At 38.8% G+C, this 14,946-nt stretch overlaps 1 protein-coding gene across 1 annotated transcript in view; it reads right to left on the bottom strand.

Moving 5' to 3' along the window:
* Positions 1 to 14,946, bottom strand: part of LOC138005611 (epidermal growth factor receptor kinase substrate 8-like) — a 35,979-nt gene that overhangs the window by 11,216 nt on the left and 9,817 nt on the right. Inside the window, exons 9-24 of the mRNA XM_068851816.1 lie at positions 14,877 to 14,924; positions 14,588 to 14,668; positions 13,710 to 13,916; positions 13,145 to 13,250; positions 12,275 to 12,363; positions 11,781 to 11,875; positions 11,517 to 11,645; positions 10,603 to 10,768; positions 9,155 to 9,252; positions 8,287 to 8,383; positions 7,228 to 7,315; positions 5,209 to 5,273; positions 4,518 to 4,761; positions 3,780 to 3,890; positions 2,816 to 2,902; positions 2,622 to 2,706 (exon numbers count right to left, since the gene is read on the bottom strand). Of these exons, the coding sequence (XP_068707917.1) occupies positions 2,622 to 2,706; positions 2,816 to 2,902; positions 3,780 to 3,890; positions 4,518 to 4,761; positions 5,209 to 5,273; positions 7,228 to 7,315; positions 8,287 to 8,383; positions 9,155 to 9,252; positions 10,603 to 10,768; positions 11,517 to 11,645; positions 11,781 to 11,875; positions 12,275 to 12,363; positions 13,145 to 13,250; positions 13,710 to 13,916; positions 14,588 to 14,668; positions 14,877 to 14,924 (1,796 nt within the window). The remainder of the gene's footprint in view (positions 1 to 2,621; positions 2,707 to 2,815; positions 2,903 to 3,779; positions 3,891 to 4,517; positions 4,762 to 5,208; positions 5,274 to 7,227; positions 7,316 to 8,286; positions 8,384 to 9,154; positions 9,253 to 10,602; positions 10,769 to 11,516; positions 11,646 to 11,780; positions 11,876 to 12,274; positions 12,364 to 13,144; positions 13,251 to 13,709; positions 13,917 to 14,587; positions 14,669 to 14,876; positions 14,925 to 14,946) is intronic.

Genomic DNA, 14,946 nt, shown 5'->3' with positions numbered 1-14,946 from the left:
GCATATGCATGTGTCTGGACCAATACAAATATATAAATCAAATTAAGCAAGAAGGTCTGTTCTGTGAAAATTGTATGTATTTTTTACCAACAAAACAAAGACCAAAAACAGAAGCTATTGAGTATTTCGTGACAGTTTGCTAACGTGACCTTGGCATATGTAACCGATTCGTGGGTCAGTAGAAGTCATAAGACCTTGTGGTGGCTTGAAATCTTAACTAAACAAATTCAAAATCGAAGTCAACGGTTTCGAATGCATTTTAATTCTGCTTTTTTCCCCTGAAGAAAACTATTTTACCATTGTGGTAACGGAGTTTCATCAAGCGATGACAGTTTCAGTTCGAAGTTGCGATCTCAATGATTTCGCTGCGGCAATGTGGCTGAACAAACGTTTTTCAGTCGTCATATAAAAAGTTATTTACGGCTCTCACCAACACAGCTGAAAGCTAGAAATAACACTTTCACTGTAAAAACATATTACTAGCAACAGTAAGTAGTCCTTTTGCACTAAACTTTTGTTTAGTATGAATTCCTTCAGCGGGCCGTCTAATTTGCATACATTTTATTAAATGAAATTCTCAAATTGCTTACTCCAGTGTCAGGGCTGTATTTAATTCCCAGAGCTAAGACTTTCCCTTAATTTACTTCAATAGCCAAGGCTTTATTCTATATGGGTTTTACTAGGAAGCGGCATATACCAGAGGGCTTTTTCAACAGTTAAAGTTCGCTTTCATTTTCTAACATTTCAAGAGACACAAATATGTCCTTTTTAAACTTGTCGATTGTAAATGTAAAAAACTTATTTCTTCAAATTTTCTTTTAGGGCTTCAAAGATTAAGAACGAAATAATATTCGCCTGAAGTTTCGATGTTAGGGATTGTTTCTTATGCGTTCACCGTTTTCTCGAAGTTGAGGTCGGATTCTGTTGTTTTTAAGCGCGAAAAACCAGCCATAAATCGATTTTTCAAACTTTTTGTTATTTCTCCCGTACAATGAATCACTTGAACCCAAAACTATTTTTTCTTGAATTAGGTCACTAAAAGGGATGTTTTGGCAAAAGAAAAAAAAAATCGATTTTTTTACGAGTGTCTTGCGATTTTCGATTTTCTCGGAAAATGGCTCTTAAACGCGTTTTAAACACCCCAAACAGCAGCAAAATAATTATCAAACGCTTAGGACTCGCTGGAAAAGTCTTCTTTTGCGAGAAAAGCGATCTTTAAATAGAGAGATTAAGCATTACGTTTACGTGGAAGACTTTCGAAGGGAAGGGAAGAGAAAAGGACGGAACCGGCGGCAGAACGAGGAGGGCGCGCGATGAACAACTTCTTCCTCGCGCACCGTCCTCGTTCTCCCTTTCCCTTCGACTTCGAACGCCCGCCACGCAAGCTAGCTTAGGGGAAACAGCAAACGTCGGGATGAACTTTGTGCCAAAACTCAAAGAAAATTGTTTGATTTTAATAAATCATAATTTTTTCCTGTTGGCTACAAATACTGCGTAACTTCTCAAAACAGACAGAGAAACAAGTTAGACAGAGTGAGCCTTCAGGGGCACCCAACGTCAATTTTCGGAAAATATCTGTTCGGAAGACGATTTGAGATCTAGAATTTTCGGAACATTTGTTGTAAAATTTCTTGCTTGCCTGCCTCTCCTAGGATTTTTGAACATCTGAAAAATGGTATAATTGCCCATTTTTAACGGATTTTTACTCTACAAAGGTCACCTACAATTTTCGGGAGCCTTTTTTTCTGGCTGAAATTTTCGAAAAGGCCGGAAAGTTCTGATCCCTCTAATCTAGGAAATCCGAACAGATGAAACATTTTTAGGGGATAAAAGTATGCCTATATCTACCGTTTAATTACTAACAAACGTTTAATAATGCTATGTTTAAGTGGTTTTGAACTATATTCTCGTTGGGTGTCCCTGAGCCTTTTATGCCAATCAGCAGCCTACCGTCTAAACGGATATGTCCACAAATGCAGGCAATGGCAAAAATGGCAGATTTGGCGATTTCGCCAAGATTTTATTTTATTTTATTAACTTTGCCAGTCAAGCTGGCAGAGCGTCACCTTTTTTTACCCTCCCAACCACGATACACAGTTCCCGGTGTTGTGGTCTGTCTTCTCAGAAGACAGACCACAACACCGGGAACTACGTGCCCTACTCTTAGCGACAAGTGTGTGGGTTCTTTTACGTCCCACAGGATTATTAACATTGAAGGGTTGTGAGACGGGACCTCCGGCTTATCGTCCTCATCCGAGAAGACTTGAAAGTCTAACCATTTGCAGATGTAGTTACAAAGGTAGCACTTTCTCCTCAGTGTATTTAAAGACCCTGAGTGTTGGTCCGGCCGGAGTTGACCTCGCGACCTCCTGCGTGACAGTCCGGTGCTCAACCAACTGAGCCACCGGTGAGAGCGACGTGTGGAGGATTTGGCCGCAGAATTTTCCCAAATCCTCCACTTTTTCGCCATTTCCTGCATGTCAGGACATAGGCACAAATGACCCTTTGCTGTTTCACGTACACAAGATGCTAAGCCTCTCAAATGACTCGATCTATGTAATCGCTGGGGCACAACACAATACATAGAAATTGTACGCTCCTTCTCACGGGGATCAACAAACCTCTCACTGAAACCTCTACTGTTGAGCCATTCCTTGACTTCACTGGCCTCCGAGTCGGCAGACAAGTTGACCACAGGCAGTGATTCTAGCAAATTAAAACACAGAACACCAAATTGGAGCGGTATCATCAGCGCTTCTAAAACCAAAGTATGCAAAAGTGTCCACATACAGACCGCATAAGATATTGCTCTTACGTTTCCGTTGCGGTTTTGGGGACACTCCACCCTGGCTGGATGTCATCCGTCGTTTCAGTTCATCATTTAACTTGTCAGTCGAGCTCACTGTTTAGGAAAGCGTAAGAACAATAATACGTCACATGTGTGATCAACATCGTAAAATTATCGTAGAAATAAAACTAAAGAAACTATTTAATCAAATTTTTTTAAGAGCGAGTTTCAATCGAGTGTCGTAAAACCAAAACCAAAGTAATTACTTTGGCCAATCAAAAAGGACGGAGACAATGCAGTAAACCAATCAAAACTCGAAGTAATTACACGTAAAGCGCGGGAAAACGTGCACGCGCTAGCCACGATTGGTTTTGGTTCCACTTCTGATAGGGTTTTCTGATTGGTTGAAAAAGTGGCGCGAGAACTTTGAACCAATCATTGATTGAAGCAATGCAAAACCAAAGCAATTCGCTAATTACTTTCGACACTCAATTGAAAACAGCACTGATTTTTTTTTATTATTTAAAAATAGGGCACTAATCGAGGACATTGTACAGAAATGAAATCAACTCATTAAATTGTAAGTTGGTTCTTGAAGAGAGGGGAAAACCGGAGTACTCTGAGAAAAACCTCTCGGAGAAAAGTAGCGAACCAACGAACTCAATACTGACCCCGAGTCTAGAAATTGAACCCGGGCCACATTGGCAAGAGGCGAGTGCTCTCACCACTGCGCTATCCCTGCTCTCTATCTAGTTAATCAAAGATATAGACAATCAAAATGAGTTCATCAAAATATATACAGCCGGCGCTACTTGCGGGGAAACGAGTTCGCAACAGGTCATAACTGGTTTTGCTTTTGCCACTGATTGGTTAACAACGAGGTGCGAGAATTTGAAGCCAATCAGTAAGCGACCTACAGCACAACCAAAGCAATCCCCAGATTATTTTTAAAATTTAATTGTACAGGGCAGAAAGATAAAGAAATGTTTACTATTCTGCTGGGACTCTTCTCGGCGTTTCTTTTCTGCTTCAGGGTCAATCTTTTTCAGATTCTTTGCTTGGATAGCCTTGGTGAAGTCCGAGACTTCTGGGATTGTGTTACCTGAAAAGAAAAATCATAATAAAGAACTACCGAAATTTGATTGCGATACATTACAAATATAAATAACGAACGGGTGAGGATTTTAACGAGCCCTGTTCGTTTCATTAACAGTCATGGTCTTTCGCTTGGAAAATCTCTGCGTACATAACATTACCCTGCATAGCTGAGGTTCCACTGATTTGCTTCTGTAGCGAGAAGAAAAGGAACCTCTGCACGCATCTCCTCGGGGTTCTGACACGTATGCGCGACGTGACGTCAGTGTAACGTCACTTCCACTCAATGGCGGAAGCGCTAAAATTCAAACTGGTTCTGGACGACATCGTGGAGATCCGTGAAAAGGAGCTAGGTTTCCTTTCCTTTTCATCAAGAGACGGTTATAAAGGAACCTCTGCCAACAGGCTATTCGTTCTTAAAATCATGTTCTCCCAGTCAGATGAAAAATTCAATGGCACAGTAACTGAGACGGGATGGAAAGCTATGGTTACAACACGACTGTTTCCGAAAGGAGTCGGATCTCCGAAATGACCCGACGAATGGCGATGACTAGTTCGGATGGTCTTCCACCGTACTGCAGACTCGACGCAATCTAGTTCATTTGTGTATATGAGCAAAGAAATTGGTACAAACCTTTTTCTTTTTGAACAGTTCTATTGGTGTTGATAATCACAGGGGAAGGGGCTTTGACAGGTGGTGGGGGTGTAGCCGGGGGAGGGCTGGTGGGCGGAGGAGGAGGTATAACAAGCTGTGTAGTAGGCGGCGCAGAGACAGGACGATTTGGCTTGGCCAGGCCGACAGGACGCAACTCCACGCGAGGAACATTGTTGTTTTCTGTTGCCGATGACACGTAACTCGTGGCTTCAGTTTTCTGCGACTAAGATTCATTTCACATCAACGTTAGACATTTGGAAGATTCTACCAGTAATTACATTCACTGGAAAGTTCCAGCTATAACAGCTATACGACACATAATTACATGGTTAAACTTTCACGAGGAATGGATTAGACTTGTATGTATTAGGGAATATTTCTAAGGCTTTTGTTGGACTACAGCATAGCAGACGATCCATAAGAAGTTATGAAATGTAAATTCTCTTTTTCTGCAAGTCAGGTAGTCCCATGTTTCATTTTTCGGCCATTTTGACCGCATAAGGAGCTTTTTGCTTCAAAACTGCCCAAAACTGATACCATACAGCAATTTTCACAAAAAGTTGCGTTTTGAGTCTGAAACAAAAGGGTCGCTACTTCGCTATGTCACTTAAAGTTAATGACAGGAAAAGAAACCCGGCCTGGAAAAAGACATGAAATCACTGCAACTCACCAACGTAGTCACGTGAGATGTCGGCACCGGTGGAGGAGCTGTTGTCGGAGGATTTGGCAAAACAACTGGAATACAAACGAAGGATTACAACGACGTGGATAACACAATAAACCCGTTTCGCAACCAACATAGAGCGACAGAAAACGACGGGAAAAAGTCAGTACAAATGCTGGATGACGAACAACAGGAGATGCGTACATGTATGTATACATTATTATTATTATTATTATTATTATTATTATTATTATTATTATTATTATCATCGTCATTATTTCAGTTATAATGGTTACCCGTTTTACTGTGAAAGCTATTCATAGAATGATTGGCCCCGTCTTATATTATTGATCTTGTTAGAGTCAAGCCTTCAACCTCTAGATCATAGTCTTTGGTCTGTCTGACAGTGGAATACCGCTGTCATACCCGAACTTTAAAATTTTAACAACCTTGGGTGACCAAGCTTTTGTTGCTTCTGCAATGATTTAAATGTGCAAGTTAGAATGGCTAAATCTTTAAAGACTTTAAAGACGTACCTTCTTAGTTAGTTTATTCAGTACTTATTCATAATGCACGATGTAAGTTTTAAGATTTTATTATTATTTGGTTATTATTTTAAGCATTATTGTAATGCGCAGTTGATCATCTCGTCATGAAAATTGCGAAATTTTATTACTGTGCGAATCCGAAAACCATGAACACTTTGATTTGATTTTGCTATCCAATCGTGCAGCCACCAATCAGATTACCGTTACTGGTTGCGGTTTAGTTTTCTCGCGCGTGATTGACTTTTCAATTACACAATAAAAAGGTAAAGTCAGCTTATCCCGGTTTCTATAGCATGAAGCGACTAGGAGCATTTCAACTCCCCCCTGGAAGGTATGCTAACCCCCCACTATTAAATTCGCCGGTACCCATTTATACACCTGGGTGGAGAGAGGCACCATGAGAGTAAATAACACAACACAATGTCCCCGGCCAGGGCCCGAAACCGGATCACTCGATCCGGATTCCAGCGCACTAACCATGAGGCCACCGCACCTCCCTCTTACACAATAACATTACATAAATATATCCAGTGTCCACGCGTTTCAGATTTTCACAGTAACATGTAACACAGCAATTTAGATCCTAGCAGTAGGAGCGGGACAAATGTCACATGACCCTAGTTTAATGGCCGACTCCTGCGAGGAAGCACTCGGATTTTTTCCGAGTATCCCCAAGTCAACACCGAAAAATAAATCTCTTCATTCCATTCACCGAGGTCAGTTAACATGAAATATCTCTTTCAGCTTAAAACAAAATTTCTTATTAAAGCACTATCTTTATTTTATCTGATACAGATCTCCCTTCATTTAAATAAACTTTGTCATTGTTCAATCTTCTTTGTTAAATTGTCCTGTACTTGCTGCGTCACATTATATTTTGTGGATAGTGTAGAAGGTGCGCTCTGACTGCCACCTCAAACTCCGAATATCCTTTGCTAGTATATACCAAAACAGTGGATAGCGTTGAACTCTCGCGCTGATTGGCTCGTCAAACTCCGAATATCCTGTGCTATTTACCTCCGAGCAACTCGGGAAAAAATGGCGTCCCGATTTGCATCCGTGACAAGTGAAGAAAACATCCAAATTAATTTTTTGTGCTGTATATTATCTCACTGTTTTAGACACTCACTCAGTGTAACGCTTTTGTCACACTCAGTGTCACACTCAGTGTCACACTCAGTGTCGCGCGTTGGAAAAATATCCACCGCTAGCCACCTCCACTTCGCTGAATAGTTGTTAACTATTCGCCTCTGAGCAACTCGCGCGGGATTTGCGCCCGAAAATATTTTAATAGTTGTAGAAATTAATACGTTAAAATCATCTTTTCGTGCTATACTGTTTTAGTATACACTAAAACAACTATTCACCTCAGTGTCGGTGGCTAGTGCTGGATATTTACCTCCACACGACTAGCCACCTCCACTTAGTTTAATGGTTGTCAATTATCCAAGGCATCATTTACACCATCAAAGCTAACCTGTTTCTTCCACTATTGTATTTGGCACAAAACCAATGGCTCCCTCTGTGTTTCTCACACACCACCACTGACGGGAATCCAGCAATACCTAAAATTATGACAAAAAAAGGGTTTAACACTAAACTATAGCATACAAGTATCATCTTCACCTGGACTACAAGCAGTCCCTCTTTCCTCATTTAGTCACGGGTGAGGAAAAGACAGGCATAAGAAAAAACTGCCATGCGAAATCTGGATTCGAGGAGGAGCTTGCATGGCCATATTTTCTTGGCCGGCCATCTCTTCATGCGTGACTAACTAAGCGACGAAGAAGACAGTCCTCGATCTCTAATATCACTTCCCAATAGACCGTATTTATAAATGGCCGCCAAAAAATTATTCTTTTGTCTTTACACTAATCATCTTCACTAGCCTTACTTTGGAGCAAAAGTTCTTTGATAGTCTACGAGAGAGCGGTTTTCAATTGAATGTCGAAAGTAATTAGCGAATTGCTTTGGTTTTGCATTACTTCACTCAGTGATTGGATCAAAGTTCTTGCGCCACTTTTTCAACCAATCAGAAGTGAAACCAAAACCAATCGTGACTCGCACGTGCACATTTTCCCGCGCTTCGAGCTTTGATTGGTTTACTGGATTGTCTCCATCCTTTTTGATTGGCCAAAGTAATTACTTTGGTTTTGGTTTTACGACACTCGATTGAAAATCGCTCTAGTCTACAATAACTCGAGACCACTGTCATCCGCATAGCCTAATGGTTTGCAAAATAGTTAGTGACTTAGCTTGAAGACTTCTGTTTCCTCTAAATATCATCATTTTTCATTTGCATGGCCAAACCATGCGCATAAAAGTAGATGATAGTTTAGCCGAGTCATTTAAAACAATATAGTAACCTTATGCTAATGCAGGTAATAAATGTAAACAAAGATTCTCCTATGCAACATAGAATGACAATAACCAATTAAAAATCTTGTCTCAGCAATTTTCATGCAATAACAGCAAGAAAAAGATGCGGGAAAAAATCAATAAATAAATTAATTAACTTGATTATCATTATTCTTACAGCAACTTCCTCTCCCGGTTGGACAGAGAGCTCTTTGCTGTTTCTCGCTTGAAATTCATAGAGAACACGAACTCTTCTCAACCCCTTCTTGGTTGGACTGAAACAAGTACAAACAATGTAAGTTTTTGAAGAATTAAGCAATAGAACTCTATTACCACTGTAGCTGTTAAAACAACTTTGACATACTTTCACGTGAAATTCCCTTCAATGGGCTTTATTTGCACGTTCAGGCGAACGTGTTCTGGTGCGCTTTGTCCCCACGACAAAGCGGTTCGCAGATTCCTCCACCATTAAGTATCAAGATCAGTTGTAAACCTCTTCTCTGTTATTTTTTTCTCTGTTAGTTAGTGCGTTTAATCATATTTATATAATTATCTATTTGACTGTCTTTGTATTGTATTGTCTTCTGTTATTGTCACTGACCATCCTTGTAATTCAGCCTTTACGCTGAAAGAGGGATATCACTTAACTATTATTATTATTATTACACAATAAATTTCGTACCCTGAGCCTCGAGTTGGGAATGTTTAGGAATGAGGGGCCAAAACAAGAGACACAACAACTTAAGTCGAAGCCAATAAGGCCCAAATTATTAGAGCCAAGGGAAAAAAAAACAATATGCCCAGGATATATTGTAAACTCAACTCTAAATCATGTGGAACCCCCTTATTTGGAAAGACCATTTTTATGGCAACCTGAACTGACACCTAACAATAATTTTGCAGTCATCATCAAGGAGATACAGATAACAAAAGGCAAAATGTACACACTAGGTACAAAGCAGACAAAAGGAGGTGATGGGAGATCTATTGTTTGCGTTGCACAACATGGAGGCAATAATTTCCAATGAAACCTCTCTTATTGGTACCTTGTTGGTTCTGTGTCCTCAGGTTTTTTTACACTGGTGAGGCGTCTAAACTTGGCAGCTGCCGACACAACTGTCGGATTGGAAAAAGGATCCTCACCCTAAGATTTAGCAAGAGAGATAAGTGGAATATTACCATGTACAGTAGCACGTAACTTTTCCGAGACTTTCATTTTGTGAATTGGCAATTTTTTGAGGTTTGTGCGAAAAAAAAAATTTCGTGGGATCGAATTGAAATTTCTGCTGGGGACTAATTTTTGCAGTTTTCGTTTCAAGCAGCAAGACTATTTTCAACTTCTATTACTTTTTTGGTAAAAAACCCCTCAATCATCGAGAACGGGTGGAAAAAATGTGTCATGCTGGAGGCCTTAAAAAATGGTGTCCCTTTGGACGACATATTTGAGCCAGTTTAATGTTACCTTTTGATTGACTGCTTTGAGTTCATTTCTTGTACCTCAGAGACTGGAAAAATATTGACTTAACCTTTTATCCTTTCATTTTGTTTGTAGCAAGCTCTGATTGCTCTGTCTCAATGCAAATATCAAAATAATCCTTTTTACCCCAATGTATGATATATAGTAACACTAGTGGATTAACGGTCATTTTTAGTTACATTTATAATTATATTTGCGGTTTTTAATTTTGCTGGTGTTTTTTTTTTCTGCTGGAACTTATTTTTGCAAAATCCGCAAAAAAGTGCTACATTGTAAGACACTAAAAAGTGCTACATGGTAAGACAGCCAACCACTGAGTAACATCACAAGAAATATATCACATAGAAAATACAAGAAGCGTGGGATTCCTTGGAGTCAAACAGCAAAACACCAAACTCTTAAGGCCACTTTTTTGAGTAGTGGCTAAATGCATGAATTTATAAAATAATTTCAGGGATTTCAATAAAATCTGAATTTGGTGGCTAGTTTGAGGAGAGTAACCAAATGCTCTCATTGTGAAAATGAATTTTAATCCGAGGTTTTAAAGAATCAGTCTTCAATTACTTCATTTTGGGGAAAAAAGTAGCCGATTTCTCTGAGTAAAGTAGCCTACGCATTTTCGTTGGCTGTTGGTACATATACTTACTGCAACCACTGCAATTTTGATATTTGAATTTTCTATTTAAAGAAGAACTTTACACAGGATAAAAACAACCGCATTTCCATTTTAAGACTGGAATAATCCTCAGAAAATTGTTCACAGGGTCAGATTCCCCACAAAAGGGAAAGGCCAGGGAAGGTGCACCCATTGTGCATTAGAATTATTCATATAAGCTATATCAATCCAAAATATTCGCTTTTTCTGCTTTCACCCCTAGGTGGGCTGCAATTTTTTTTTTCTCAATCTTGCTAGAATACCTTGTAATGCTCCCTATACTAGCCATACAGACACATTAAACTCGCATATTGCCACCTGAGGATTGGTGGAAAGACTAAAATTGTGAAACAAAAACAAACCTTTCGTTGTTCATCATTAAGCTGAGCTATAGCTGCTGCATTGGCAGCAATAGTGGCACTGACATTGGACACATCTTTGCCAGCAATAACATGCGGTGGTACCCAGCCATCCTTAAACACAGGTGTATAAGGTGGAATAAACTGATCTTTGAATTGCTTGCTTGACCTGAAAATAACAAGACAAGTATTGTACGATTGATTTGAACATTTTAACAAAGCTAAAGTGTACAAAAGTTGGGCTTGCGTTTCATTGAATCAAGACAAAAAACATGAAAGTCATGCAAAGAAAAACTAGGAGTTGTAAGTTGGCCCCAATAACCAACTAACACAGTTTCAGAAGATCAAGGCCCACAGCTTTGTCAGATTTACTGTTCAGTGTTACCACAATTGAATTGAGTTTTTACTAAACAAAACAAGACAAGAGACAGATCACAGTCTATGGAAACTCAGATAGCTTCTACCATGATTTTGGCAGGGATAGGCACATGCACAACATAAACCACCTCTGGGTGCTTTATGACTTATTGCTGAATAGGATAATGCTTAAGTGTGGTCGTATACTAATAAGGGTGTCCAGATTCTTGGCCTTCAAAGTTGGCTACCCAACTTTGTTCTCTTATTTGACACGAAATGTGGCCCAACACTGTCTCTGTCCAACCAGGCTCAAAAACACGTTGATGGAGGAACCTTGCAGTGGACTAGTAAGCAGTATGTCAAGGAGTCTACAGCCACATGTGCATTTCTTCATGGCAATGACACCTGGATATGGCTTCAACCACGCAGGCCTGCAGCTCATGAGCAACTTTTTCTCACCTTGAACAATGTTAGTCCCTTTTTGGGCAGCCCAAAAATATTTTAAAGATGAAGAAAAAAGCTTCCCTGAACAAGTAATAATAATATAAACCTTTACATACTTAGTCATGTTCCAGTTTGGTCCAAGAGACCTCCAAATTTCAGTTTCTGTGGAGGACAAACAATTCTCCAGCAATTCCATGGCTTGAACAGACAGCAAAGGTGCAACAACATCTCTGGCCCTCTGTGGACTGCAATGAAAAAACATCAATACTTTACAAAGCTATAATTGCTTAAATTGATGTCAATACTATTATGTATTGCAACCAAACGTTGGTTGAAATACATCAACACTTCGACCAAGAACCACCACACGCATAACTTACCCTCCAGTACAGCGTACTAACAGAGTAAGGGGGACAAATAAATAATGCACCAATTCAGCAGCATTTGGATTGTGAATATGCTGTCTCAATTTTGCCTGTGGATGCAAAAAGATTGACTAGAAATTAGTATACTTTCAGTCCCATGTGCATATGTTTTGAAAATGGTGAAAAGGTGTTTAGAAAGACTTCCCTAGAATGGGATCTTTTTTAAAAACAATTAAGATGTAGAGAGAAGTGTAACAATCTGGGTGTCAGAAGGTTCCCAGTAGATTCATGGAGACAGAAAAATGCAAGAAATTGAGGATATTTACAACAAGGATAGATGTATATGTTATTGTAACCTATTTAACTTTAAATCAATTCATTTTGTCATCCCCAACAGCAAAGTTCACAGGCAAACAGTATGCATTAAAGTGAGATCTCATCCCTGAACCCAAGGCTGGGGATATAGTAAAAATTAAACAGATTTGTTGCTCAAAGATGAGAGATTTTACCAGCACGTTGAAAGCATGCTTGAATTTTTGAAAAGCATCGTGGAAATCTGCCTCAGGAGGTGGTTTTGCTTCAAGTGATAAAGAACTTCCTAAAGGTTAACACAGAAAAAAGGTAAATTAATTAATTTTTAATAAAATTAGTTTTGGTTGACACATTTAACAAGGAAAAATAAACAATAAAAACCAATGTTTCAGAGTCTTCATGACACCATTTTCAAAGGTGATGATACATGTATAAAAACAATTTAAAGCAGTACCCAAACTTAACATGCAATCAGATTTCACAACAGTAGTTGTCTAATAATATTTGTTTTCGCACTTCCTATTGTCAAATAATTATTTCTGACAGCACCATACATAAAATACTTATGTAACATTTCACATATCTGTACTTACCTTTGAAAATGTCAAAATGATGACTCCAAATGTTTATTTTCGCTTGTCTATGTGTGTATCAATCAATATTAACATACTTAAAGTGCTACTGTGACAAAATTATCAATAATATTTTCATTTTAATTTGGATTTCAAAACTAGGTTAACTCAAGAGTAATTGACTTAAGTTTTAAGGATTGATTAAAAAAAAGCTGTTTACACGCTGACATTTTAAGTTGTTGAGTAAATGACGTCACTTTTCCCTAGATCCAACATTCTGAGGTCCATTTGGAACATGAGTTATGGTGGACTGTGAAGTCCAAAACTTACATTCAAATTTGTAAACAACCTTTGGATAAATTTCAAATCTCAAAATTTTGCCAGTCAAGTGTTGAGCAATCGCACTTCTTAAATTTGAAGAAAAAAAGCAGTGATTTTTTTTATCATAGTAGCACTTTAACAAACATACTTTAAAACGTCAAAGTTTTGACTCACGTTTGGCCTTGCCCTTCTTCTTCTGCAACTTTTTCCATGCTTCAGCCGATTTCTTAGTTTGCATAATTAAATTTTCAATGTCATCAATGCAGTGATTCAGAATTTGCTGAAAAACCAAGAAGTAACCATTAAAACCTCTTAATTAATATAATCCATTTATTCCTGAGATTGAGTGCGACTTACAGATTTTACTGTCTGATGCCAGACAAATAATTATTATTTTATTCGTCGATGGAGGCTGCTCAAGGGGTGAATAGGTTAAAGAGCACCTACAATCAAATATTTTTTGTTCCTAATATAAATCTCCCCAACCAATGCAAAAATAAAATCTCAACCGATTCCCATCTCTAATTATTGATGATATTAACCAACTGACTCCTGGGAGTGAGACGACGATTTTACTCAGTAACTGGGGGAGACCTGGTGGGCCTGAAGAGGTTAATTAAATTTACTAGTAATATATGCAGCCCAAGCCAATAATGAAATCTGCAGGAGAACATTAAGTTGAGCAATAATAAGATTTTGATTTTGTTGGTCTTAGGTTTTTAGATTCTTCTTGTCTTACCACATCTCTGTTGGTCCTTGCTTCTAGGATTTCTGCGGAAAGTAATTCATCAGGAATATCAGATGATGATTCAGATGCTTGGTATCTGGATATTACTTGTGGTTTTGCAGGTTTCTTAGCATCACCATCTGGCACTGCAGAAAATGCCGCAATGGTTTGCGCTACCAATGATTTCTCATAGAGATCTAGCCTCTCTTGGTCTACCTCCTACAACAAACAAGTTTGTATTTTTCAGAGTAAATTCAGTTAAGGCATAAATTAAATTATACAATAGTTGTGAAAATTGTCAGTATTTTTCTCAGATAACAAGACTTGTAATATTACATTGTATTAAAGAAAAATGTGAAAAAACATGAAAGGGTACATTGTACTCTTGAGCGGTACTGTACATGCCCTGACGCAAATAAGTCTTACTGTTTGGATATACCATACACATGCAAACCCAGACTGATAAAAAATAATTGTCTGAAGACCTACAAATGTATTAACATCAGGATGGCTTAGTGGTTATCAACCGGGCCTTCCACCTCTGCGACCCGGGTTCAACTCTCGGCCCTGAGATCGTATGTGGGCTGAGTTTCAGTTAATCTCAACCTGACTGAGAGGGTTTTTCTCCGGGTACTCCGGTTTTTCTCCCTGAGCAAAATCAACTCCCAGCCTATTCCATCTGGCTGTGGTACTGTGCTCCGTGGTCATACATGGGTCGTGTTCAGGGACCGAGCACCAAGCCGGCAGAAATTCAGTCTCCGACTGCAAGTAAGGGCGTTTAGCAGGTCATGTATTATTAGTGTGAACTTCAGAATGCGATGAACGATTCCTTACAAAACATTCATTATTACTTCTCATGCAACTACAGTTGTCATTCTATCTCTTTATACCGTTGGGGGAGGAGGTGCTGGATGAGTAGGGGGTGGTGGTAAGATGGCACCACCTCTTGAAGCAAATTTGTGTGGCATAGCCTGTCAAACAGAAAGAATGAAAAAAGTGTTATACATTTAATATGACAGTTCTATTATTATAAGGTTTGTTAGGAAAATGATCATGTCATAAGGCTTATCATTAAAACATCACTTTTCCAGTGGTAAAATGATAATAAAGATTAAAGTTAGTGAAAAATGAAGTAAAGACACTAGGTTACTATCAAAAGTAGTTTAATTAATTAACTACCGTTCTGCTGCTTGCTGCTTTTGTAATTTCAGTGGCCACCACTGCTGCCTAAAATACAATGGAAAGTTAT

This window comes from Montipora foliosa, chromosome 1 (assembly GCF_036669935.1).
Source record: "Montipora foliosa isolate CH-2021 chromosome 1, ASM3666993v2, whole genome shotgun sequence".
Classification (NCBI taxonomy): Eukaryota; Metazoa; Cnidaria; class Anthozoa; order Scleractinia; family Acroporidae; genus Montipora; species Montipora foliosa.
Note: the sequence above shows the minus strand (reverse complement) of the source record. Positions and strands in the feature narration are given on the sequence as shown.